This window comes from Puntigrus tetrazona, chromosome 13 (genome assembly GCF_018831695.1).
Source record: "Puntigrus tetrazona isolate hp1 chromosome 13, ASM1883169v1, whole genome shotgun sequence".
NCBI classification, from domain to species: Eukaryota; Metazoa; Chordata; class Actinopteri; order Cypriniformes; family Cyprinidae; genus Puntigrus; species Puntigrus tetrazona.
This window is the reverse complement of record NC_056711.1, coordinates 7,830,754-7,858,590: the sequence shown is the minus strand read 5'-3', so window position 1 is coordinate 7,858,590 and position 27,837 is coordinate 7,830,754. Positions and strand designations below refer to the sequence as shown.

Sequence of the window (27,837 nt, the reverse complement as noted above, 5' to 3'; positions counted from 1 at the left end):
GAATGCATTTCGATCGTTTGATTTACCGTAATACTTCAGAATCAACAGCTGATTATTGTGCAACAGATTGCTATGAATGGCTCGGACTGATTTTGGACATTACATTCAAATAGCGTGCATTGATAATAATGAATCGATGCAAGATGGTGACTTGGATAGAGCTTCTTTGAACTTTGAGCGATGCAAGCCAGCGTTTAATGTTGTTGGCATCACGCAAACAGTGGATTTTGTTTAACCCTTTCAAAGCCGGTGTCCATTCTAGTGGACATCACTTGCGTATGCGTGTTTTCATTTAGTACCACCTAAGCCATATCAAAAGACAGTCTTGATATATTTGCAAAACAAATCTTTTATTTTTCAATGCCGATTTTCAACATTTATTACAATCACAATGGGTTGGACATAAAAAGATTAATATCACAATGCCAGAATATTACACTGCATTTTTGACCGACTTGTTTTTGCTTTCCCATCACCATTTGGCAGAACAAAAAAATAAATAAATAACACTGAGGGGACAAGTCTATGTGTTCGAATCAGTTTATCTAGTTTTCCATCGTGGTGTCTAAACATCCGACTATTCACAGTTTTGCTAAAACAGTTTTTAACCAAGGCTAAATATGGCATATTAGAAGCCTTTACATTTTTACATAATTACATCAAAGTTTCTGTTTGGGATTGATTATTAACAGACTGTTAATAGAACATTAAGAACAAAAGCATCATCATTTGAACGATTCGGACCACATGGAATTGTATTTGGAATTTTGTAAACTTGACTAATTACTGAAGAGACCTTCTTTCTGTCCATGTCTAATTTCAGGATTTCTTGAATGGGACACCAACTGGAACAAAACAACGCCACTGTTTTAGCTCAATTCATTGTCCAAAGCAAGAAACAATGAATGTGCAAGCCTGCGTCGTCTTCTTATGTAAATAAATACAACATTAAACATGAATAAACACCTGTCTACGGAAAAGGGTGAACACTGCAGGAGGCAAATGTAACTTAAGATCACTCAGCAGCAGATTTTGACCATGTGTGAAATAACCGTGCTTAGTTGAAACACTTTAGTTTAACGACCAATACTTCCTATTAACTAGAAACACAGTGATAATAGGAAAAAAGACATTTAATGCTTTGGCAATAATTTGCAAAGCTTCTGCATTCTTTCACAAAAAGTATTGTGTTCCCCAAGAAACTTTGCATTCGCTTAAACATTAAATCTATAGTTTTACCTCCATCGCGGTGTTTTCGTGGCCAATATTGTGTTTCTTGGTGAACCTAAATTTTTTTTAAGAAACACTAGTTCAGCAAGCAAATGCCAAGTTTCACAAGGAAACGTAAAACTTTGCAAAAAAACCCCAAACGTTTGTCAAGCACAAGCAAAGTTTCAAAGGGAAACATAAGATGTTTGCAAGTGAAAGCAAAAGCTTTTATATATATAATTAAGGCTCTTATATTTTGTCCGTCACCATATCCCCCTACAGAGACTACATAACATCCAGCTGTTTAACAGTCCAGTACTTCATACCACTTACATCATCACATTATCTGTTGGGTAGGAGCTTTAGAAAAAAGTAATAATTGTTATATGTTTAAATAAAATGAACATACAATTTTTTTTTGATGCTGCTTTTTTGAAAAATGAAATTAAAAGCTGAATAATGGTAGTCGTACCCAATAAACCTACGACAAGAGTACAAATAACCAACATAAGAGAGGAATGTTGATCAATCTTTACATATAAGCATGCCGTTCCTTATCTCAATTAAATCACAGAACTAAAAAACAAAAAATAAAATAGCATATTCAAGTGCAATGTGTGAACTGATTTAAGAAGCTGATCCAGGAGAGCCAGACCAGAACACAGACCTCCCACAGATGCTCCATTTATATGGCATGCAGATTAGTGCAAAATGACTTATTTACAAAGGCTTTTCCGATGAAGACCTTTCAATCCCGCAAAACTCCACTCACTTAATGCAGCTGTCCCTCTTAAAACACGCGGCTTCATGTTCTTGTGCATGTTCACGAATGTTTCAAGTGTGCAGAAATGGAACTGAAACGGCATGGTGCAAGTAGTAAAATGTGCAACACATAAAACAGGATCGAACCAGCTTTAAACCTAACGGCCAGCTGGTGATCACTTCATAGGCATTACATAACATATATGCTGTGAGTGGGTTTAATGTTAACGCTGTAACGTCACACTTTCCCGGTGCCGTGCGTGACTTTCTCTATCCACTTCAGGAACCGACCGACCCTCGTGTACACACCGGGATAGGTAGGGTCACCACAACCGTGTCCCCAGGAGATGATTCCTGTGAGCATCCAGTGGCCCGCCTCGCCCTGGCACACCAGTGGCCCCCCGCTGTCACCCTGACAGCTGTCCACGCGCCGATGGTTCGACAAGCTGCCGGCACACAACATGCGGCTGGTGAAGCGACTGCCGTACCGTTTTTTACACTTCCAGGAGGGCAGTAAAGGGACCCAGGCTTGCAGCAGCGTTCGGGAGTACTCAGAGTCTAATGCAAGATACGGGGAAGAGAATAGAGAAAGAATGGTGCCTATAAGAGCTTTGTATTTTAAAACACCTTTTTGAAGTATGTAAAAAAAAAATATATATATTTTTTTATAAAGAATGTGTCAAGTAGTTAAAGTATGGACATTTATGGAGTAAAAAACATCTGGAATGTTACAAATGATTTCTATTTCAAATAAATGCTGGACTTTAGTAATCAAGGAATCCTGAAAAAATGTATCGCTGTGTTTACAAAAATATTTAGCAACATAACTGCTGTATGAAATGTTACTTACTTATGACATTTCTGAAGGATCATGTGACACTGAAGACTGGAGTGAACAAAATCTTCCAATTTTGAACAGTATGGTATTTCAATTTTTAAAATATCCTTTTTGCATATGTATTTGCAAAAGCATTTGATTTGTAAATAATAATACATATTTATATAGCTTTTTACCCACAACTATTAGCCTATGTCTTCCATCCCAGTAGGAAACCATTAGCCGTCATGTATGTCTCTAAATGTGTTTGAGTATGCAGTACCTGTAATTCCCCATCCGGTGATAACACAGGCGATAGGCCTCTTGCCCCTCCTGTTGCTCTGAGGCGGAAGGCAAACCGCATTAGTGTGCGGGTTAAAGGCCACGCAATTCCCATCTGTCCCCTTCAGCTTCAGCAAGGCAATATCATACTCCCAGCCCTGGCTGTGGTACTTCCCGTGGATCACGATGCGCTCAGGAGAGAGAGTGCGCTCAAAGTCATCCCTCTCCTCTGTGTGGTAGTCACCGAGCCGCAGCACATACCGGGAAGGGTCTGAACCAAACCTGAGAAAACAGATGTTTATGCACAGCATGTTTCTTTACTGCCGAACTGTCATGAATAGAGTTTATCATTCTCTGTACATCCACTAGATGTCAGTGTAGTCTGTATCTCACCTCTTGAAGCAATGAGCAGCAGTAATGACCCAACAGGAATTGATGAGAGTCGCCCCACAAAGTGGATGGGTGCCTTTCGATTGAGACCTAAGCCACAGAGATACTTGCCACGGCCAGTCTCCCCTAAATGACAATCACAGTTGGTCATTAAACAATTAAAACAGAGATTAATAAATACAATGCACATTACAAAGGTAGTGAACAAATAAACCCTAATGTTCATTACCGAAGAGACTTGTCTCCTCCAATGATCCTTCTCCTGCGTCTTTGTGTGTTGGGTCTCAAACCACATTCCTGCTTGTTCATGCTTCTGTACTTTACGGATTCAGTGGTGTAGTCACAGATGACCCCTGCGTCCTCACTGTGCCTGCAATCGTGGGCGTCCAGGCCTACAGCTGAACACTCACCCAGTGAAACCTCTGTCCCAACACACTTTACATTATCCAGATGGATGGGCCCTTGACCCTCACCGAAGTATGCCATGGAGCGGGCCTTCGAGACTCCGCTGAAATTGAAAAGGGGGAAGAGAAACAAATAAGTGACTGACAGTGTTAAGAGGTGTTTTTATCTTCTTTGAACACATGAAACATGCTTACACAAATCCTAGCTGTCTGCAGACCACTCCAGCGTTGATGTCATTCCAACCATCATCACACACACTGCCCCACTGGCTGTTAATAAACACCTCTATGCGGCCCTCCTTACGGCTCTCGCCATCCACCAGCCTCACCAGGGGACCTGGAACCACAGAAAAGATGGGTCTCTGTATACCAGAATAAGCAGTGAATTATATGATTGAGAATAAAAAAGTAGCAGTGTAAATTCCTTGCCTTTTTTAAAGGGTGATGTTGTGTGTGTGTGTGTGTGTGTGTGTGTATATATATATATATATATATATATATATATATATATATATAATTAAAGTGTTAATTCCTGTCTTTTAAATTACATATTACATATCACATTATACTGTTAATATTAAAAATGGTCTATTTAAATCGAGGAGCCGGGACCCAGTAGGGGCTCAGCAATTTTTATTTAGAACCATGGTCTTGAGAAACCTGGATATAAAAGAAAATCTTAAGTTTGATTTCTAGACCTGAAAGTGTCATGATAAATCAACATAAAATGTTAAGTCATGTAAAGTTTCATAGTTATGTTAAGATCAAACATATTTTATTAGGTAAGAAATTGCTATTTCTTTAATAATTAAAAAAAGTAAATAATATTTTTAAATCCTTGTAAATTACAAATGACTGATGTGTAAGATCAATGATAATGAAAAGTGTAAACCCTGAAGAAGTTATTGGATCTGTTTTTGTATTAATGGTGCACATTGTGTATTATAATATATATATATATATATATATATATATATATATATATATATATATATACATACATACATACATACATACATACACACACACACACACACACACACACATATATATATATATATATATATATATATATATATATATATATATATATATATATATATATATATATATATATATATATAATGTGCATACATAATGATGATAACACTACTAAAAGTTTTTACATGGACAGACCTGTGGCAGGAGCCACTTCAGGGATCTCATTGTTCTGTCCTTCTCTTTCACAGCGTATGCCCACATCCTCACTGTGAGAGCAGTCATGCTGCCCCCACTGACCATGAGCACAGTCCAGCAAAGAGCTTTCTCCCCCTTCACATGTCACCTCGTCCAGCAGGATCATCCCTGTACCCTCTCCATACATCCCATCCGGAGCCACCTCAGCTCGCCCTCTGTTGGGCAAAGAGCAGTATTGCGGTAACAGAGCAGAAAGCTAAATAAAACTTCCTGGTCAAATTTCAAAAGCACTGCTTATATTAAAAACTTCCGAGTAGCACGTTATATGCTTACATTCGAGAATTACGTTGTCAACCAGTCAAAAACACATCTTACCGATAACCCAGCTGTCGACACACCACCTGGGCGTGACGTCCGGTCCAGCTGTCATCACACACTGTGCCCCATTCTCCAGCGTGATAAACCTCGAGGCGTCCTTCCCATGGGCTATCAGCTCCTACTAGACGCAACACTCCATCTACAGCAGCATCAGCATGTCTACGTTCAGTCAATGCACTCATGCACACTCATGATAAAGTAAAAAGCTTTATGGTCACTGAAGTATTTTAATGTGTTATCATGAATATAACTTCTGTCATCTTCACCTGTAAACGGGTTGCACGAGACTCCAGCATCCTCCATGTGATCACAGTTGTGCTGGCCCCAGGAAGCATGAGGGCATTCCTCCAGAGACAGTTCATTTCCTGTGCAGTGCACTCCATCCAACATGATAGGCCCAGTGCCTTGCCCAAAGTGTGCCCATGTCCACGCCTTTGGTACACCCCTGAAAATAAACACACGACTGGGATTCATTCCTGTGCAAAACAGTTAAGATACGTGGCCCTTTAAAGTTTGGGGTTGGTAAGATGTTGAATGATGTCTTTACATTAACCATGAACATCTAAAAACGATGATCTAAAATGCAGTAAAAACAGAATGTTCTGAAATATGAATACAATTAAAAATGTATATTTTAATATATGTAATATCTATAATAATAATATAAGTTAATATATGTCATAAGTAGCACAGGTATATTTTTAGCATACGCCAACAAAACATTGTCAAATTTATACTTTCCAAATTTTTTCTTTTATGCCAAAAGTCATTAGGGTATCAAGTAAAGATCGTGTAGTAAATTTTCTACTTTAAACAAAACAAAAATATGTTTTTCTTAGCATTGCTAAGAACTTTTCTTTGGACAATCCATAACAATTTTTCTCAATATTTTAAGTAGTAGTTGTACGGTTTGTTAGTATAGGACAATATCTGGCTGAGATACGGAAAGGCTTATTTATTCAAAATGATTTTATTAACAAAATTAATAATTTTAAAGATTATTTAAAAGTATTATTTTAAAATTAATATTTTAAAACGTAATATATTGCAAAGTTGAATTTCATGACCCCAGTCTTCACTGTCACCTGATCCTTCAGAAATCCTTTTAATATGCTAATTTGGAACTTAAAAACTTATTAATATTATCAATATTGAAAACATTAAAAAAACATGATACATTATATTGCAGGGCTCTGTGATGAATACAAGGTTTAATTTTATGCATCCTTGCTGAATGAGAGCATTAACAGCTTATCAAGTCTTTTGAACAGTGGTGTACACGTAGGATCACAACAAGGGGGAAAAGAGGTATAAAGGCATATAAAGGTACTATATTAGCGTAAGTTTGTAATGATACTTACATTGCAAAACCATTCAAAATCAGGATCGATGTCCTGAAAATATATGTTACGGATAGTGAAGGGTAAAATCAGTTGCTTCCTATCCCACTGCAGATTCATGGAGTGAATCCCTGCACCCCATCAATCATTCATACACTCCATCCGTTCATCTATATTAATAAAGTTCACTCGCTGTGCCGGTGTGTGCATTTGTGTTTTTAAAAAGGACAGTCCTTATAGGCAGCACTGATTTGTGCGTGACATCATCGGTGTCTCCCGGCTCTCGTAAATGCTTTTAGTCGAATCATTTGTGCAAAGCATTTCTAAATGTTACTAAACCGAAAAACCTCAGCAACATCCTGACGATGATACAAAGGCTTTCAAGCGACATTAGATAACCTTGCAATAGATCAATGTGCAGATCCTAATGCTATAAAATGGGTTTTTCAAATGGAAAGCCACAACGCATACTAATACTACTACAGTTGCATTCTTTCTGGTCTAAAATCAATATTTCATCATAGTGTTTTACATTGTATAAATGCACACATATTTGGAGGTCCCTGGCATTGCAAAAAAAAAAAGCACAACAAGGACATATGATGACAGATCTCTTACCCCAGTCCCAACTGTCGGCAAACCACTTCAGCATCAATATCGTCCCATTCATCATCACAGATAGTACCCCACCTCCCATTATGGTACACCTCCACACGCCCCTCGAAATCCTCAAGGCCTCCCACGAGCCTCAGGGGGGCACCATTGCCTAAACAAAACAAAAGCCCAATCAATTCATTTTTTCACTGCAGTGGAGGATGCGTAGGACAAAATAAAACTTTTCTATATATGCTTCAGTAGGGAACCACTTTCACGAAGCACAGGTCTCCCACATATAGCATAGTGCTTTGAGGCATGCATGTGTGTTTGCTAAAGGATGGGGACATCTGTAAGGACTCTTGGCAAAGCCTCAGAGCTCTCAGATTGCTTTCTCCTTCCTAAAGTTTCTGTGTGAATAATTCACAGCTCTCTCTAAATATACCTGACCCTGTTCTAGCAAACCGTCCTGTTACAACAGGCACACTGTTTATGACCCTACTTCTGTCTCTCACGAAGTCTGTCTTCATTTAGCCTCACAGAAGGCCTTTCCACACTATAACACTGTTGAAAATATAGTTGTAAGAGTATGATCAGCAGATATCTAGGAAGTTCAGCTACTGCTTTATGAACTGTGATTCTGAGAAATGAAATTGAGAGCCTGTGGCAAAGATAATATTGTATAACTTGCATTACTATATATATATATATATAGGATACATTTAATTAATCAAATAAAGCCATTTTATAAAACATTACTTTTTCAAAAGAATTCTATTCTTTTTGTTCTTAAAAGCCACACAAAAACATAAAAAAAATGTGTGACCTCAAAGTTATGAAATAAAAAAATAGATATTAACACATTACTTAATAACGTCACCTTACATATATTTGTATAACTGGCATGCATTTAAAGGCATTAGACAGTAAAGGCATTTATAATTCTATAAAATATTACTATTTGAAATATAGTCTATTCTTTTTGTTCATGAAAGAATCCTATTCATAAAAATATGAATAAGTTTAACAATGATAATCATAAAAAAGGTTATTTAGCAGCAAATTAAGATATCATATCATAATGATTCATCAATGAGGATCTAATTTATATTAACACTAAAGACTAAAATAATAATAATAACCTACTCAAATAAAACAAACCTACCCTCAGGTGCTGCGCATACCACTCCGGCCTCATTTCCATGGTTACAGTCACCAGAGATATATTTCCTGCTCCGGCACTTCAGAAGAGAATCTTCATTGCCATGGCAGCCAAGACGTTCAAAGTGAAAGAGCCCAGAACCGGGTCCGAAATAGGAATGCCGAAGCGCAGTGCCGATTTCACTGTTGGGAGTTAGCAGGTAATTAAGTGACATGCACTGGCTGGGTGTTAATCAGTACAGAGCCTCTAGCTGATAATGAATAGAGTGTGCAGCTCATACCCGAGCCTCAGTTGTCTACAGATCACACTGGCATCTCGATCAGTCAGGTGGGTGTCACACACTGCTCCCCATCGGCCATTCAGGTACACCTCAAGACGGCCACTCTTATTTGAAGAACCCCCCACCAACCGCGCCTCACCTGGAGAGAGAAATGGAACGATAAAAAAAGAAGAGAGAGATAGAATTTTGAGAGAGATGAAAACGCAAAATAAAACTATATATGATTTATAATATAACTAAATTTAAATATATTTAAATAATGCATTTAATTATTAAAAAAAATATATATATATATATATATATATATATAACTCTTTCCATCATATCTAACATATTGTAGTTTTATTTTATTTCATTTCATTATATGGTTGGCTTATTGGCTGATTTATGTTGTTTCTGAAGATTTCTCGAAAAAATATGCAACAAAATGATTGCAATGGGATACAGTTTTTTTTGTTAATTTCTAAATATTTTTTGGACAATTTAATTTGAAAGGGAAATCTTGCACATATTCTCCAGTTATTTAAATAATTTTTATACATGGCACATTGTGTAAATACACAACGTTTAAATCCTATTTTTATAGCCTCAGATGCTGTCTTCTTTCATTTCAGCGGAAAACAGACATCCTAAAACGAAATTAAATTTTACCTCCATCCTCTTTCTCCTTGACTAGAGGACAACTTGAGTAAAAGTGGCCCAGCTTACCCCTGCCTCCCCCATTTACATTTACAGACTCTGTGAATCAGCTCTCTATAATTAGTACAGAACGATCACATTAGAAACACTCGGCGTCTCGCAAATTATCATCTTGTTGCCACACGTCATGCTCACACAGACATGAATTTAAATGCACGCTCTAATTGTTTGAGTCTGTAACCGTGTTTAATGTTATTACGTAGAAAGGAAAAGGAGGAGAGAGGCAGACAGAGATAATCACAGCTCGCAGAGATAAGGCAAACAGATTTCAACGCCGCAGACGCAGCCAAGTGATGACAAACCAGTACAAAGAGATCCAGAGAAAGACACTTTCTCAGCAGTAATAACAAATGAGCATGAGAGATGTGAGTCTGATTGATTACAAAAGCATAGAGAGGGGAAGATTAATAGAGGACAGAGAGAATCCTTGACTGCTGTTAGCTCACTGACAGACACACAGTGGACTGCAGTAATAAACATCACTCAGCGTCTGTACAACACCTACACTAATATGACAGTTATGACACAAATACTCACCAGGACACGTCCACTTAATAAACACAAACACATGGTCCAGTAGGGACTTTTTAGGTCAAACGAGGATAGACTAAAGTCGCCTAAAACTTAATTTAAGCCTTTTATAAGAACCTTTCTGTATTGTTTAACATACCAGGGGCAACGTGTTGAACAGGTTTTATATTCTGACCTTATATTTACACACATTCTTACTTTCTTAAGTACAGATCACCCATTTTTTTGTGAAACATGCACACATCCGTGCGTACGCAGTGCTGATAAATGAGTCCAGGTCTTTCTCTTGCTTTTGTGTACGTGTGTACCAAGGTTGTAACAGTTCACAAAATCATAACAAAACTTGAAAATAAAACTCATTTTAAATGTAAAAAGGCAATATTTCTCATGCTTCTTTAGTTTAACTTGGTGTACTAAAATAACTAAATGAAACAACTAACATTATAAACTAATGTATAACATTAATATATAATATAAAAGTTTCTCCATGATATTAAAACAACACTGGTGTGCACTGCAGCCATTTTAATTGTAAAGATAGCTGATTTAATATAGAATTTATGTATCCTAACACCTCTTTATATGAAAAGGTCCCTATTGTGGCAGTCCCTATTTAAAGTGTGTAATATGTTATATTCGTTTAAAGTCTTTCTAAGAAGATAAGGTACAACTTAACTTGATTTACATTTTTTTTACATTTTTACATTTCAGATTTTTAGTCTTTCTTGCTAAGATTACATATAAAAAATAAATAAATAAATGCATTTAGGCTTTATTAGCTCCTAAAATAAATGTTTTAAATAATATTTAAACTTTTTTAAGAATTAGCCTATACTTTTGTCAAATGTACCAACCTGTGGGGGCATTTAATATCACTTTAGTGTATAATTTAACTTAATTGAATTAAAATCACTTATTTGGTCACAGCATATGTCTGATGTCTACAGGTTAGCCATGCTAGACTCTATATGAATGATAAAATATACAAAAACAATAACTGGCTCTTTTGTAAATGGCTTTTTTACATTTTGAACTCACTTACCCTCAAAACTCAAAGTAAAAAATTAAAACTGAATGTTTGTAAAATATCTCTAAATGTGAGTCAGTCAGGAGGGCTCACCCTGGTGGCAGTCGCAGAAGGCCCATCCGACGGCTCCTGACTTTTGTCTAAAAAAGCACCAGGGGTTGGATTCACGGTCAGGGTTTCTACAGTAGTTGTGGTCTCCTAGTCCACGGTTGGGGTACTGCAGCATGTAGTCTGGAAAGTCAGTCCATTTTAGACAGGAAGAGCCAGAATCTGTCTGAGACACAGATCCATTGTAATAACCCAGCTCAGTGAAGCCCTCAGAGCAGGAAAGAGGACCTAGGGGAAACACACACACACAAAGATATTAGTAACATACAGTATTTCACTTATGAGAGCATGCCCTTGACAGAGCAAAAAATTACATTTTAATGCAATGGCAAATAAAGGTCAACTCGTTTCAAAATTCTTGGCATGAAAAAATGAAAAAGCATGACCTAAAGTGACCCTGTGTTAACTCAAAGTGTCAGTTTAAATGTGTAAACCTACGGTGGTCTTATTAGCTTTCTTATTTTGTAACTTTCTCTCTATCACTGAAAACCCCTACGGTGCTGCCTCTTGATGCGGAGGGTGAGGACAGCAGTGAGAGACACTAATGATGGCTTACTGCGCTGCTGGAATAGCAAGACCTGTGAAGACCCACTATGATGAGTCACACATCCAACCGTGTGTGTGTGTGTGTGTGTGTGTGTGTGTGTGTGTGTGTGTGTGTGTTTAAATGATAATACTGACAAAACTAAGAATATTAATAATTGTTATAATAATATAAAAATAATACAAATTATATTGAATAACTGAATACTATTTAAAATTACATTATTTAATATTATTTATATTAGATGTATTTTATATTTGTATACTATTTATTAAAATATTATATTATATTATATTATAGTATACACTATATCCTAAATTATTGCATAATTTGTATAATATATTTACATAGTTTTAAATGACTTTTTTATTCTTCAATTAAAATATTTTCTTTTAAAGGTAGAGTTTAGCAATGTCTTGTGCATGTGTGATGTTTCGGCAGAAATACACACAAAGTATATTTTCAAACGAACTGACCTTATTGAATGATTTTGATTACTAATGTACTTTTGGTCAAATAATCAGGAACTTGAATCCTTCTTCAAACTGATTCTAATCAAAACTAATACAAACACATATTGTGACTTTGGGCCACAGTGAGCCAATTACATGATGCAGTCTCTTGTGAGAGTAATTCTCTAATAAAATTCTCTAATAAAAAAGTTATGAGCTGAAGGCAGCCTGAAAACAGTAATGTTGACAATCCAATTTCATGTTTACTTAATATTTAAACTATCGTTCAATATAGCGATTTATCTTTAAATTTTGGACATTTGCTTTGAAAAGTGAAAAGTGTGTAAAAAAAAAAAAATAATTGTTCCAGATCCAATGATTGCCTTTTTGGGGGGTACCTTCTTCCCCCCTTCTTAGGGGTACGTTCATATGAAAGGCAGGGTGTTTCTGTGTTTATGTTTCTTGCAAAGAGATCAGTTCTTTAGAGGTGAAAACTTGACATTGTCCCAACATTTGAGTGAGTTAGCAGGCATTATTTATATTGAGAAATTACTAAGTAGATTTTTTCTGTGTTAGATCATTAAGGAATGTGTTAACTCATTTATGCTGTTTTTATGCTGTGTTATACCTCTGTAACTCTTAAATTGATTTATTTCAATATTATCATTCTGTTAATGAAGTTTTTTTTCCTTTTCCCACACCCTGCTGGTGTCACTGGGGTCTGTTTGGAACTCCTTTATTTTGTCAGAGAAATGTATTTGTAACTAGTACACCGTACTTTTGAACTTCCCTTTTGGACCCTTGTTCTGGAAAAGCAAATGAAAAAAAAAATACAGCAATTCATAACTTCGTAGCAACATTCTTATGCTGTTCTGCATATGCTGCCAGTCTGTACTTTATTCTGGAAATCTGACCAGGAAGAGAGAAAGTACTGGGCTCCGTGCCCACTGTCCAAGTGCAAACAAGAGACAGATGTTAAATCCATCCACCTAGACAGGAGACCAATATTTAAATAAAAGCAGTCAATTCACTGGGTGCTTTGGAGGCATTTATAAAAAGGGAATGAAATTAGGTTTTAAAGAATTCTAACAGAAGACCCTCTTCAAGGCAATTAGTTTACAATTTGGTTTACAGAGAGGCAGAACGTTTGTGTAGAGAAGAATTTACAGTTTTACCAAAGAGAACCTTATCCGCCACAAATAAATGTTAGAAATCTCACTCAAAGCTCTTGAGAATTTATGGGTCCTCTATCAGATGCTGTGCAGGATCAAACAGAGGCCAACGTGCCCCAGTGTCTCTTTAGAAGCAGGTGCTAAACCCTCAGGGAGAGAGAGTTGAGACCACCATACCCTGAGCATTATAGGCCAAGATTCTTGCAGAGGGAATGCCAGAAAAGTATTTACACCTGCATGCACATACGAATCTACACCCAGCGGACACGTAGCCCAACCCTGCCTTTGCTTGTGTAGACTGCTTTAGTTTAGATTACTGAGCAGAGATGAGTGCCGATGGTCAAGGTAAGCACATTAGAGCTGGAGAATCACTGAAACTCTCCTCGTCTCTCTCCATTATTCCAAATATAACTGTAAACAATAGACCGAAAAAAAGACCTGACACGGTATCATTCCCTGTCTTATTATAAAGCATGTTTATCATTAGAGAACAGTATTGGATTTCCAGCGTGAGCCGTTTTTAAACATCCATCCATTATGACTGTTTTGATTTAAATCAGGCGGATGGAGCAGAAGACGACGCCATCTGACAATGTAGCCAACAAAAATCCTGCTCAAAACGAAATAAATAAGGAAAGTGATAATATGATGCTAACAAAGGTTATCTGAATGAAAAATAAATAAAAATGAGAAAATGTATATGTATGTATGCATAAACCATAGAGAAGAAATTTGATCTTTGTTATTTCTTTTAATAGCACGATCTGTCTTCCATACACCATAACATTTGATAATAAAATATGCTTAGACATTATAAATAGTTTCAGTTCTTGCACACTGCCAGGTTATTAGTTCAACAGTCCTGAATCTTTTCTTGTACACACTCATGCCTCGTCTCGTGAGAGGTCAGGTTCCACGCTGTATGTCGGTCTGGACATACAGTAAAGCAATTTGCTGAAATAGCATCAGGGTAGAGTTCCTGTCATATTTTCCATGGTGTTACGGTTATAGAGCACGATAAAGACCACCAACAAGACTCCTGGCGGTACCGCAAGAGACTAAGTATAAGAGGTTTAACAGCATAGACTGCTGGTCTGAGTAAAATAAGTCTACAGATGAAGCAATCATAGAGGAATCTCACACTGCCCCAGCATGAACTGGGAGTAGGTTGACTGTTCTGTGGAAAGGCTGAGCGTATTTCAGCATCCTGCCCTAAGGACGTCAGCGCGCAAACCTGTCCAGGCTTGGAAGATAAGGAAAGCATTAAAGTTCACAGAATATGAATATGACACGTGTAATAAGCAAAAAACAGCAGGGCGTTCAGTCTCAAATTAGCTACTCCTCCAAGCCCATCAATGCCACAGTTGTTTCACGTCCATTCACTGTCATCAGTAAATGTTTGTGCTTCGCTCATATTACAAGCACACTGAATATTGTGTTTCTCTCCACAGCAATCTTGTCTGAGGAGCAATTGTTGCGGTTGAGTATTTCTTTAACTCAACCGTAGGGAACCATCGTTGAATGTATCTCTTGACAGGCGAGTGGTTTCGCTTCGGTTAATGTTGTATTAGATATAGTGCCAAGAAGGGATGTGGGTTTTGGCATTGGAAAAGATGCTTTTTACAAGAACAAAATACTGTGACATTTCAGCCGCTACCCGTAATGAGTACGTGTCTGAATTAGGCGGCATAATTTAATTTCCCAAGCAAATGGTTACACAAAAGAGACGCAGGTATACTGTCAACTCTCATTAAAAAAAGGATATATAATTGTAAATGAATTAAGTGCCTACCTGAGTTCTGTAGTGTGTTCAGGTACACAGCTCTTTGTCCTGCCTATAAAGACAACATAAGAACAGTTATTATCCACTTTACAATCCATTATCCGCTTCTTTCACTTAAAGGGTTACTCCACCCCAAAATGAAAATTTTGCCATTAATCACTTAATCCCATGTCGTTCCAACCCCGTAAAAGCTTTGTTCGTCTTCTGAACTCAATTTAAGATATTTTAGATGAAAACCAGGAAGCCTTTGACTGTCCCATTGACTGCCAAGTAAATAACCCTGTAAGGCCCAGAAAGGTATGAAACACAACCTCAAAATAGTCCATCTGCCATCAGTGGTTTAATCTGAAGTTTATTAAGCAACGAGAACACTTTTTGCACACAAAGAACATGCAAAATAATAACTTTATTCAACAGTCCCTCTCCTCTGTGTCTCTCTGCGTCACCCTAGGACCATTTTGCAGTAAAATCCAGCTGCGCAGCATACACTGTCTGTGTAAGCCTCTCAGTTTTCATCTAAAAGTGTGTGCAGAAGACGAACAAAGCTTTTACAGGTTTGGAACAACATCATGGTAAAATTTTACCCTGTGGTACCCTTTAAAGTACCACAGACAGGTTTTTGCTATTTTGTTTACAATGAGGCATGAAGTCACCTTCCAGAAGCCTTTCTGTTCCTCTCTGGAGGAATGAGCTGCTGACCCTATGACAACTTTCAAGAAATTCTCTCTGAGCTTTCTCTATGGCATTCTAATGAACATGGCATCGAATACTGGCTCCGTGACAAATTGCTTATGTTCTTCTGCACATGTGGATAAAAGTGTCTGCCAATTCCTTACATTTAAATGCTATATCATATAGAAGAAACTGACACGGTATTACAAACTTTCACGATACGTTTTGTAAATGCATGACAACTAGGCATGAATTAGGATTTTAAAATGTTGTTATTTAATGAGATACAAGCCTTATTTTCAGTCTGTTCCATTTGTTTTGATCCCAGTAACCAGCTGCAAGCCTCAGTCAAAGGTTTTCTCCCTGGAGGAAGGTTATCAAAGGTTTCCTTTGCTTTACGACGAGGAAATGTCACATAAAGACACGAGTTAATAGCGCAGAGCAGCTTTGCTTTAGTAGTACTTCAGCAGAGATCAAAGACCACTTTCATGACCATCAAGCCATTACGTGAAAGCTACCGCGTGAAGGGAACGAGCATCACGCTTTTTTTTCTCTCATCCCGGCTATACTGCAAGCGTCTCGTCCCATCGTCTCATCAACACGGATTAGGTATGAGATACAGTAAGAGACTTAAATAACAAAGACACACGCACAAAAACACCAATAAAACATTAACTGTCCTATTGTCCTAATAAACCCTATGCTCCTTGTTTTTTGTACAACAGATCTAAAGACATTCTCAAGACAAAACTGAAAGGATGTTTTTATTTTTTATTTTAGTTATTAATTACAATATTGCAAATTAATGACAACATACAAAGAAAAACTAAATCCAAAATGATTCGAGGACGACTGGGTAAAGCTTTGGTTTTCTGATCCAGCACATGATACGCAAGGCATAGCACGTATATTTCCCAAGAAAGTTATTACATTAGATTCTGCAATTTTCACTAATGTTTTGTTTATTTTAGTAATACATCCTTGCCCAAACATTAAATCAGCCTGATCTGTCACCCACTTTTCCATCTCATCAGGCTAGGAGAGCTACAGAACAGCTGAAGCTCATTTTAAACCAGCTAAAACCAGAAAACCACTTAGGCTGGTTTTCAATGTTTTTGTTTTGTTTTGGTCAGTAAGAGATATAAAAATAAAACCAAACGAGATATTAACAAGGCACGTGTAAATATGCATATGCACCGCATTGTCTCGTTATTATTTCTATCCTTTATAGAGCTGAATGAACTCGGGGCAAAGTACGCCTCGGCCACGACAATTAACAATGACTGTACAAGATAATACCAAAACAATCACCACACACTTTCACGTGATGCAAAGCGTTAATGTCACACACAGCAAGTTAAAAGCGTCATAACACAATCGACCAAAATTCATTTCCGTGTCGACGTCCATTCTAACTAGTCATTTTGAAGAAGAAAATGCATTTTAAGGGGGGAAAAAATAGTCACATTTAGCCTATTAACCGGGTTTTTCGCCGCCTTCCGAACTCCTCTCTACTAAAACCCCGGGTTCACGTCAGGAGTTATTCGTAATTTTTTTTTCAGGATAAATCACAACTGTTCGTCAGCTCGCTGTGAACTCATAAATCAATAAAGCAACAAAAAAAAGCTGCCGTACCTCGCCGTGGACAACGACTGAGAAACGCAGGACAGCGGCGATAGAGAGGACCCCGCTGATATCCATCCTGTCATTGACTGCACATCCAGCACAACCGTCCCATCATCTCTGTCCGGGGAGAGTGCGACGCCTTTCCGACTCGAGATGTTTGCGCACGGAAAAAGAAACGACTAAATTGATGAGAGAGAACAAAACGTCGTGTAAACTTCTAAAAGTGCACCGACACGGCCGTCAGCCCTCCCATGTTGAATGTGACCGAGGTTTACGTTCACTGTGAGGTGACGCTGAAAGAAGAGAGCCTTCGCCACAGTAACACGTTACAGATGATTATAGGACATAAACATTTATGGATCACAGTGTGGAGAGAGGTTGGCCCCTTATGGCAAGCCGGCTTAACAATTATTTCTTTAAATGAACTAGCATCTGTTACTAGGGCTTGGCTTTAATTAAAAATCCAATGGGGTATAACTTCTGCAATTTCGCTAACTAATAATAAAATGGCCATATGTACTTATGCTTTAAGTGAATGTAATCATTCGTTCGAGCAGGCTAAACATCACACTAGTTTTTACACTTCAGTTACAAAAGGCTAACAAATGTTTCAGATTTATTTGTCAGACAGAGACTAATTAAATTGATAAATAAAACTGCTTTAGCTGATGTAGTGAAAGATTAGGCAAAATAACTTCACATGGAGCATGCATGCATAAAATAAATGTAAAAATGTCTGTGTGTGTATATATATATATATATATATATATATATATATATATATATATATATATATATATGTGTGTGTGTGTGTGTGTGTGTGTGTGTATGTATGTATATATATGTGTGTGTGTGTGTGTGTATATATATATATATATATATATATATATATATATATATATATATATACACACACACACATATATATAATTTTATTTTATTTATTTTTTTAATTGTGAGCTATATGTTCCTTGTTATTCAGTTTTATTATTATTTTGACCTCATCAAAATATCATAACTAGATCTTCTAATGAAAACGACAGAAGTCTGTCTCATGACATGCAGAGACAGACAGACAAGGAATTCCAGTTCTTTCACCAAAAACTCCTTACAGGACGAAGGGCACGTGTTGATAAGGTGGATACTATTAACAACTTGTTCAAGCTTTTAAATGTCTTGTTATTTATGAACATCACATAAAAAATAAAAAAAAAAAAGATCCTAAAAAGACAGGTGGTTGAGCTCACCTTGTCTTGCATTGTTCACCTGTGTACACAGACACTTAAATACACCTCATTCCACATTGTTCACCATTCATACATCTTCAATAGAAGTTAACAATACCTCAATCACTTACTCATCATTTAATAAAAGATCAAAGCCTCCTTTCATCCCGAGCCCAACTACACCTTATTCATACGATAAACCTATTTCTCCTACACTTAAATTCATTAATCTACAGTAAGAGTGTATTTGTATCTAAAATTTGAGTTGGTTTTTCACACACGTAAAAGTAATATAACGTTTTCTTATCTTGCCAAGAGGTGGATTTGCTCTTAAATACATTCACAAAGATTGTCACATTTAAAATGTAAGACTTTGTAGATGTTTTATCAGGCATCAAGGAGCAACAAAAACAAACAATAATAGTTTGCTTTCTCTTATCTGATGCCTAGAGGTGTGGCTGCATTGCTTGGCGTTCATCCACACTCTGTTCTGGGGTGTTAATCTGGTTTGTACATGCTTAAGGAATTGGAGACTGGAATGGCTTAAGCATTTGTAACATCAAATGCTCGGTAAATATAACAGATGTCAAAGGTCATCGTGGCAGTTACCATAAAATATTTTAAATTAAATCTGAAAGGCATCGACATGTTTGCACCTTCCTGCATTCATTGCTGTAGCGCTTTTTATAGTATATATGTACTATTTTTGGCTGTTCATTGTTACTTCAGTCTTTTTTTTTTTGTTCATGCTGTTGACAACAATGCAAATTTACAAATGTTGTGACTGAGAAAGGTTTCGACTTACAGCAGACGGCATTTCCTTTGGGGTCTAAACCCATTACACTGCAGACAAATGCTGATAATCAGCCTACGGAAATGGTGGGCTGTGTAATCACAGGATGGCCTCGGTTAAATTGCATTAAGGGAACCAAACCAATTCATGGTCAACATGTTTAACATTTCATACCAATCAAACAAAAGATGAAAAATAACATCTGAGCAGAAAGTGAATTGTTTGGAAGTTAACGTGTTTAATAATGACTCGTATCTTCATTGCAGAGCTCTCGCGGTTGAATTCAATACACCGTGTTCTGGCATGTAACGTGATCCGGCACCGAGTACTTCTCTCCCGATCTCCATTTTTTTGATAATTGAAAAAGGCTGAGACTAATTATATTGTGGGCACAGCACGAAACAGGAAGAACGTTGGTGTATAAATAAATAAACTGCTAGGTTTTACAGGTCACACAGCTCAGTTATGCAGGGAGGATTTTGAAAATACCAAAAACCAATATGATAACATTCAGATTACCAAGAAGTAAAAATGGTGTAGTCAAAATCAATAACACAAAGTACTAACTTATTAAATGGGACAATTCACCCAAAAATGAGAAGTCTGTCATTGTGTACTCACCCTCACGTCAATATAAACCTACACGGCTCTTCTCATCTGCTGAACACAAAAAAGACATGAAGATTTTCATTTTTGGGTGAACTATCCCTTTAAGTGTGTAAAGGAACCAGTTTTTGTTTCTTTGTACTGCTCTGATGAGATGACCTACAGGAGTGCAGTAATGTAGTAATCACCAAAAGTGCCTTCGAAAACCCCACGAATGCAGTTCATTTGCTTTGTGAGCATCCGCTGATGGCCTTTTGGCAGAGTTCGAGATCCAGTGACAGTTTCATTGCTTTTTTTCCACACCCGTTCTCATCAACTGCCCGGCCCAGTCACACACTCAGACTAAAAGTCCCCATCTCTACAGCTCAGAAAATAAAAGTCTCCATTCTTTGACCAATCTGAGGTACTGGTCCTAGATCTCACTGCCCAGGTTGGGAAATCGTTTTAATAAGGTGTTGGCTTCTTTAGGCAAAAGTCGACCCTGAGTTCCCTTTTTCTCTTTGGCCTTGATCTGCGCCTGTGAGAAGTGAAATTAGAAAAACAACGTTTTAAAAAATGTATATCGCTTGCACTTTACTCCTATTCAAAGTCAACTAGCTTTCAAACTTTAGAGGAAGATGCTGGCAGAAACACAATCTTAACTAGATGCGTGAGGATCCCATAAACACGGAAACAACAGATGAGGGAGTTTATAGATGAAAGCTCTAGCAGGAAACTGCATTGCAAAGTGGGAAGTGCGTTCGTCACAATCAGGAAACGGCAGAGAAAATCTGGTTCTTTGTCCCAATTACCGTTTCCATGTAATTATCAAAACTATTTTAATTAAGGATGTTAAACAGCTGTCACCTACCATTAGGCTGCATTAGAGGGGATTTTACTAAGTTACCTTTTCAACACATGTGTAGAAGGCTGAGACTTCTTTAGAGCAGACGGAGTTGTTGAAGTCATTCAGTTTCCAGCAAGCCATAAGAAATGACATTTCCGTTACGCAGGTGGCCTCTGTAACAAAAAGTGCGTTTTGTAACAAAACAATGCATTACAATCGGCTTTCAATGTCTCCTTAAAAAAAATCAAATCACCATCACTTGTATTTCCAGTCCCATTTTGAAAAGCATGCAAGTCCCTTTAGTGCATGCATATAATTTTAGTTTAGCCAATCAGTTACTTTTAAAATGAAGACTGAGTGGCATCAACTGACTTTAGCTGTTTTTGTAGTTAAATGTATATCTGTTTTCTTTTGAGCACAGTGTTTAACCATCCACCTTTCGCATCATATTTGATACTGGTATATTAATTTCTAAGGCCTCTAAATTATCTAAATATGATCAAAACTTTGATGGAGAACATCTGCTACATGCCTGATAATAATAATTCTTAAACCGTCTATATTCAGGTAATTCATAAATCTGTTGTGAAATCTTTAAGAGCTTGTTATTAATAATTTAAGATTAACATTTACAGGACAGAAGATGTATTTGTACATCACTCCAGCATCTGTGTATTGCATTGCATATTTTGTTCCCTGCAATTAAAACCACTGAGCTTTGATCATAATTAATCTAGCTGATTTTCATTATAAGCTATAACATTTTATCTTTCTTTTTGGTCATATAAATAATAGCTACTTTATCAGATTATATGTACTTGCTCGACTTGGGTCTTTAAATAAAACTTAGGTGTTTTTTACCTCAAATGTGTACACTAGGCTATATCTTACTACTGGGCCAAAAAGTCCTGATGTATGAAATAGGAAACAGCCATATTTGAGATTTTCTTTTATATTTTGTCCAATAAACTGTTCTGTTTAAACAAGTAGTACATTTTATATACCAGGCTTTTAAAGGCTAAACAGAGAACATGTACGCTGCATTTACAAATATTTTACGTAATATTTCACGCACGTGCATTAAATCATATACATTCAAAACACATCGAATAAACAGTGAATAGCGAAATAGTGAGGGGGGGAATACGGTAAATTCTTTAAGTTTCGATCTCAAGCAGGCCAGTAGAAGCTGTCATAAAACCCTGACAGACAAGTTTTTGTACACATACATTTAGGCTACATAAACTTTAAATTGAAAACAACTAACCTCCTTTCCTTGGCCTGCGGCTGGCGACTTCATTCTTGAGCGCCAGAGGTTTGTTGGGTTTCAGAGCGGGTCTTCCATTCTGTCTGTTCAACAGTCTAGCAACCTTCTCTTGAATCGCAGATCCACTCATCGCCTTTTTATAATGCCGCTTACCGAAACATTAAATCCAAAATAAGAGTGAAACGAAGCTTAGTATTATAGCATAAGTAATGACTTCAATGTCATTGCAGACTACTTCTTGCTTCACGTCCTCACATGTAAGCCGCCATTTTCTGTCGGAAAACGTTTTCTCAAATGTTGTCATGGTTACCGCCGTCGACATTGTCGTAAAAATATCTTCTCTTTTTCATGGTTCTATACATAGGCTGACATAAAGCAGTCTGTTCAGTGATTATTGTACTTCAGATAAATTAAGCCTTTTTTATGGAAATCCATTTTATTAATATAGTAATTCAGGGCTAATTAGACTGGAAAAGCAGGTAAGTGTTAAAAATCTAGATCAAATTAGAGTTGCTTCTAGGGCTATAATTTGAACTCCAACTCATTAAATGAATAGAAAGCAAGTATTCAAATTCTAAAATTTGCTGAGACCTAGAACAAACTTAAAAAATAACTTATTCACTTCTTACAAGAACTAGATGTGTGCTTAATTGTAAACATCGGGACAGGATGCCCTTAGGTGATCCAGGTTTTCCAGTAAAAGTTTTACTCAGGACACGCGTAAGACACAGCAGGGTACTGTGAGAGCACCAAAAAAAAGCCAAAACAGACTCGATTTTCAGTGTTATATCGCTAAGCTGAAATTGTATGTTCTTCATATCTACAGATGATTACATAATTTCTTTTCTCTACATTAAGAAAAACCAAAGCTTTCCTTTCCCGTTTTCTCCCAGAAAGCAGGTCATTCAGATTAGATATTAAGCTGATTAAGAAACATTTTTGCATGGGTATGACTGAATGTAGCACCACAAACATATAAAATGCTTCTTGATCCTGTTAATTGCTGCTTACATGAAAAGTACTGGAAATTATAATTTTTCACGCTAAATTAAAGATCAAATGGAAACTCAATAAAGTTTCAGTGACCATGTTGTTTTCTTTAAGTTTCAGTAAAATCAAACCATCATATTTTTTGACAGATTTTGATGGATTGGCCCACCATAAATCATGCTAGTGGAGAGATAAGAATTTGCGCACAAAGGTTTCTGTCCAAATGTATTATATTCCGTTTAAGATCAATATTTGCCCACAGTGAATGATGCAAGATGGGTATGGTTGATTCATTTGCTTTTTTTCTCTAACTCTTCCATTTTAATAATTTTTCACCTGTCTTTTCCCACCTCCATGAACTCTATGAACAAGTGGTCCATGCATTCCATTAAATGGTAGCTTGTCCTCGTATCTGCTTTGGTATTCCGACTCTGTCTCTGCTTGTTTGTAACAGGGCTACCTTAAGTTTTCAGCCAGCTGGAACAACTATCGGGATCATAAACAGACTGATTTTTTGCACAGGCTTAGTTTGGGAAGTGTTCCTGGAATGTTCAGGACTGTTTATGGTTTGTAAAGTAATTCCATTTCAGGATTTCATATTAGCAAAGTTCAACTCGGAGGTAAATTGCAAATCATGTGTTCACACAACATGTGGACCGTGGTCACTGAGGGTTTTTTTTTTAAAATAAAAAAATCAAATACACTGCAGTGCAGTGAAGGCAAGTGTAGCTCTGATTTCAGTCGCCGTTTTTTTTTTTTTTGTCTGTATAGTTTTTTCGCATTTCGGCAGAATGTTGACATGGACAATACCTAAGAAACAAAGACTCCCCCTCCCTGAACTTCGACCTTTCCTGCTCCTGTTTGCTTGACTGAACTAAATTCAATGGCTTGTACACAGAAAGTTTTTCCAAGGAACTTTTTTTCTTTTTTGGAAAGACTTTCTTTTTCTCTCAAGCTTTCAATTATAAATCATTCCTCGAAACTATTTGCTTTAATCGACAAGCCTGACAAAGCTGTTTTTTCCTTTTAGAGCTAGGGCTATTGGACTGTGAACACGTTAATAGTTCAGTTTGTATAAGGACTTCGGTGTCGTTTGCTCTCTTTTAGGAAAATCCCTTTTCTAATCTAATTGCTTCTAGATAAAGTTAGTTAGTCAGACTCCAGTATATTTTTGCACCATGAAATAGCCATGAATCGTGAAAGTCTAAAGTATGAGCACAGCAGCGTACAATAGGGGCCATATAAAACTAAAAGGATAATCTGCGACCACATGAAGCTTTCTGAACATTTCTCAGCTAAGGATTCAGTTTAACCATGCTTCCTCTCGCTCAGCCGTGTTTCCCTTCATCTTTCTCTCTTTTTAGTCAGCTGTGCTTGCCCAATGAGTTGCATGCGCTGCACAAACATACCAGGCCAACCCGAGGTCATGACATTCTCCTCCCTCATTGTTGCACTGCGTATTTGTTAGCCTACCTTACTGCTCTGTAAGGCGACCCTGTAACCTATAAGAATTCAGACAGATCTCCTTTGAGACCCGTTTTCATCACACGATCCCGCCAAAAATCCTGACTGCTATATTACCTGAAGCATATCCGCAAGTTTGTATGAATGACTCAAGTGATAACAGTTTAATCCAAGGCTATCGTTGAGTCATAGTGCTGGCGATGCAACACATTTGCTCTTGGATTATATTCAGTGATAACGTGAAATGAATAGCTTAGGTTACTGTGGGAATCAAGCTATTGAAGTTTCTTGGATGTATTTCTGTAATAATCTCTCACTCTAATTTTAGAATGAGTTTAATGGTTGTCAGCAGCTATGTAACGTGATGTGGAGGAAGAATGGAAGGCTTAATATAATATCATTGAACTATGTATAACTTATAGTCAGGGGGAAAGGAATTAAGAGACTTTAAAGCTTACGATCGAGTGTCCGCAGAGGAATGAAACAAAGTTAAATAATCATTTTCAGCTTTATAGAATTTTAAACTAATTGTGACCCACTTGCATTAGTTTACTAAATAAGTTTAATAATGCTTTCATCTTGCTTTCTCTTAATTATTTATTTTATTTTTTCTTTGTTGATGTGACAGGTTCTACCAGCCTGCCATTAATATAATATTATTATATAATAATTATATTGTAGTGTATTGTATTATATTATGTTTTTCGCAGACAGGGTTGGGCTATAGTTCAATTAGGACATTTACGCAAATTTTATAAACATGCTTTGGAAAAAAGCATTGCTGGTGTGCATCTTAAGACAAAACAAAGGCACTGACATGTTTTAAGATCATTCAGCGCAAGTTGAAAGAGCTCGGATTTACATTTAGGCATCTAGGCTTAATCCTTGTCGGTGAAACCGGATTTTAAAAAATCTAAAAAAATATAGTCTTCTCTTTGAGTCTTTTATATTCAATGTTATGATAATGGGAGATGTTCCCTGAGGATAGTAGAAGCCCCCTGAGTGTATGAATTTTTGATGAGATGTCATGGTGTGGGCCTTTTTCTCAGATGGCACATTATGTGGTGCTACAGACGCAGGGGATCTCAGTCCAGACCCCCTGTAGATCTCAGCCATGACACCCCATCTGCCAAACAAGGACATTCAGCGGCTCAGAGACAGTGCACGCACACAAACACCGTACAAATGCTGAAAATTACGTGTACTGCAAATACACACTGGATGTGCACATTTTTATGCGTTACTCCAAAGCGGAGCATTGTTTTGCATCTCTGAGATCTTGATTCAGCTCCGTCTTTCTGGCAAATGCATGTCCCTATTAGTTTAATTAATTCATGCATTTAATTTCATACATGTACAGTAGGCAGACGTGAGACGATATAAGGGTGAGAAGATATTAAGGTTTTGTCCATAGGGAATAGAGGGAAATAACACAGGACAAAACACAAAAGTGTGTGTGTGTGTGTGTGTGTGTGTGTGTGTGTGTATGATAGAGAGAGCAGAAAGGAGAATAGAGACAGTCTGGTCTCTCAGAGGACTGTCTGGAATTGTGAATTGATTAATGCAAGGCAGATCCATTAGCTAATGAAGTCTGTCTGGTCAACAGTGCATTCTGTAGAGCAATTACCTCACCTCCGTCCCGCATCTTTTGACTTTGTTGCTTCATGGTATATTGCAAGGATATTGCATCAATGATTGGCACTGTATATTTGTTTTAAGGAAGTATTTCATGATTACAGTTGGTGGATATTCTCAATATGCGTGTATAGACTTTAACTGTCTGCAAGAAAAGAAAGCTCTTTAAAGCAAAAGGGCAAATAAATATGAGGAACGTTGACTTCATAGAAATAGCAAACCTTTATGATTCTTGTTTCAGTTGTTTCACGGTGGCTTCAGTTTGCACTCCTCACATGATTGCTTTAATTACATTAATCATAATGATTGTCTGGTGGGCAAGTGTTGTCATAACGAGCCAGTTTGTGAAAATGTTAGTGGACAAAGTCATTACTGCAGTCTTCACACTGAAATCATTCTAATATGGTTATTTGAATTGAATGGAATACTGAGCGGAGTCAAACCGCGCCGTATCTTATGTTTATGTAGCCTTTTGTCAGCCTTTTTTCTCTTTCGGACGATAATTTGCTGCGACCGAGGTTTTCAGTGCATCCCTATAATCAATGCTAAAAGCAGTTTTGATACATTTTTGGTAACACTGTTTGATAGACATTATGAATGTCTTCACTTTTAGTCAATTTCATACATCCTTACAGCTTATAGTTAAGTGTTGACAATGGTCTTATGGAGACAGGGCTGCATAAATCAATCATAAAAGGCACCCAAAGGCATCATAAGCCTAAATGAATCATAGCTCCATTGGTGAGAATGGTTCTACGCTCAACTTAAGCTTGCGATGCTTAATGCAGCCCTAGCCATTAGTGGTTAGACAACACATGAACTGAATTCCTTTACTCGTGCATTTGGGTCAGAATGGATGTCTTTAGTGTGACATTTGACTTTTTGCCCTAACCCTTGATCTCCAGGACTCAAATTTATTAGCAGGAAAGGCTTCAGTAAGAGTGTCAGTAGAACCATTGTTTAAGCAGATGTGAGTTCCCTGATTGTTTTTTTTTCTTTGTCTGTATGGGTGAGGGTTAGATGCTATTATAATAGCAATATCAAATCATTCACTGGACCCAGACTAGGCCTGTCACGATAACAGCTTTTTGTTGTACGATATATTGCCCCATAAATAATTTCGATAAGTGATGTATATGTATAACCATAATATAAAGGCATAATAATGCGGGAAGGCCTACACACTTTCAGTTGACAACAAAGGTTTTAATTCTTAAAAATATTTAGATCATGGAAATAAGATAGTGGAAATAAGTTTCAAAATATTAGATACCTTTAAAAAAAACTTAGTAGAAAAAGACGAATCCACAAAGAACATTTATGGAGATTTTTACATTTACAGATTTTCTTTTTTGTAATGGGCAGTATGTTGCATTGCAAGAAATTACTGAGGTCATGTTCATATATTGTGTAATAAGTCGATATATTGATTATAACCCAAACATGTCTATGTAGAGGTCTTTGACACTAATAATATTCAAATGCATGAATACCCATCATGTGATCTTTCTGTAACATTTTAACACAAGCCTCATATGAGTAAATATACCAGAATGAAATGGCTCCTGTCATGTAACTATTTGCGCCACTTTCGTGACAACCTGCAATTTAGTTTTAAAGTA

At 37.0% G+C, this 27,837-nt stretch overlaps 2 protein-coding genes across 2 annotated transcripts; both read right to left on the bottom strand.

Annotated features, from left to right (window-relative positions):
• Window positions 1-329: 329 nt before the first annotated feature.
• Window positions 330-17,946, bottom strand: si:ch211-51a6.2 (neurotrypsin). The gene is made up of 14 exons (XM_043256263.1): window positions 17,418-17,946; window positions 15,120-15,162; window positions 11,145-11,387; window positions 8,795-8,933; window positions 8,518-8,696; window positions 7,377-7,524; window positions 5,685-5,863; window positions 5,416-5,557; window positions 5,041-5,255; window positions 4,060-4,201; window positions 3,690-3,968; window positions 3,464-3,586; window positions 3,072-3,352; window positions 330-2,529 (listed from the first exon to the last, which is right to left on the bottom strand). The coding sequence occupies exons 1-14, from the start codon at window positions 17,481-17,483 to the stop codon at window positions 2,210-2,212; spliced, it is 2,499 nt and encodes an 832-aa protein (XP_043112198.1). The 5' UTR covers window positions 17,484-17,946; the 3' UTR covers window positions 330-2,209.
• Window positions 17,947-19,645: 1,699 nt separating this feature from the next.
• On the bottom strand, window positions 19,646-22,411 carry chchd1 (coiled-coil-helix-coiled-coil-helix domain containing 1). The gene is made up of 3 exons (XM_043256322.1): window positions 22,127-22,411; window positions 20,920-21,032; window positions 19,646-20,550 (listed from the first exon to the last, which is right to left on the bottom strand). The coding sequence occupies exons 1-3, from the start codon at window positions 22,254-22,256 to the stop codon at window positions 20,446-20,448; spliced, it is 348 nt and encodes a 115-aa protein (XP_043112257.1). The 5' UTR covers window positions 22,257-22,411; the 3' UTR covers window positions 19,646-20,445.
• Window positions 22,412-27,837: the final 5,426 nt, after the last annotated feature.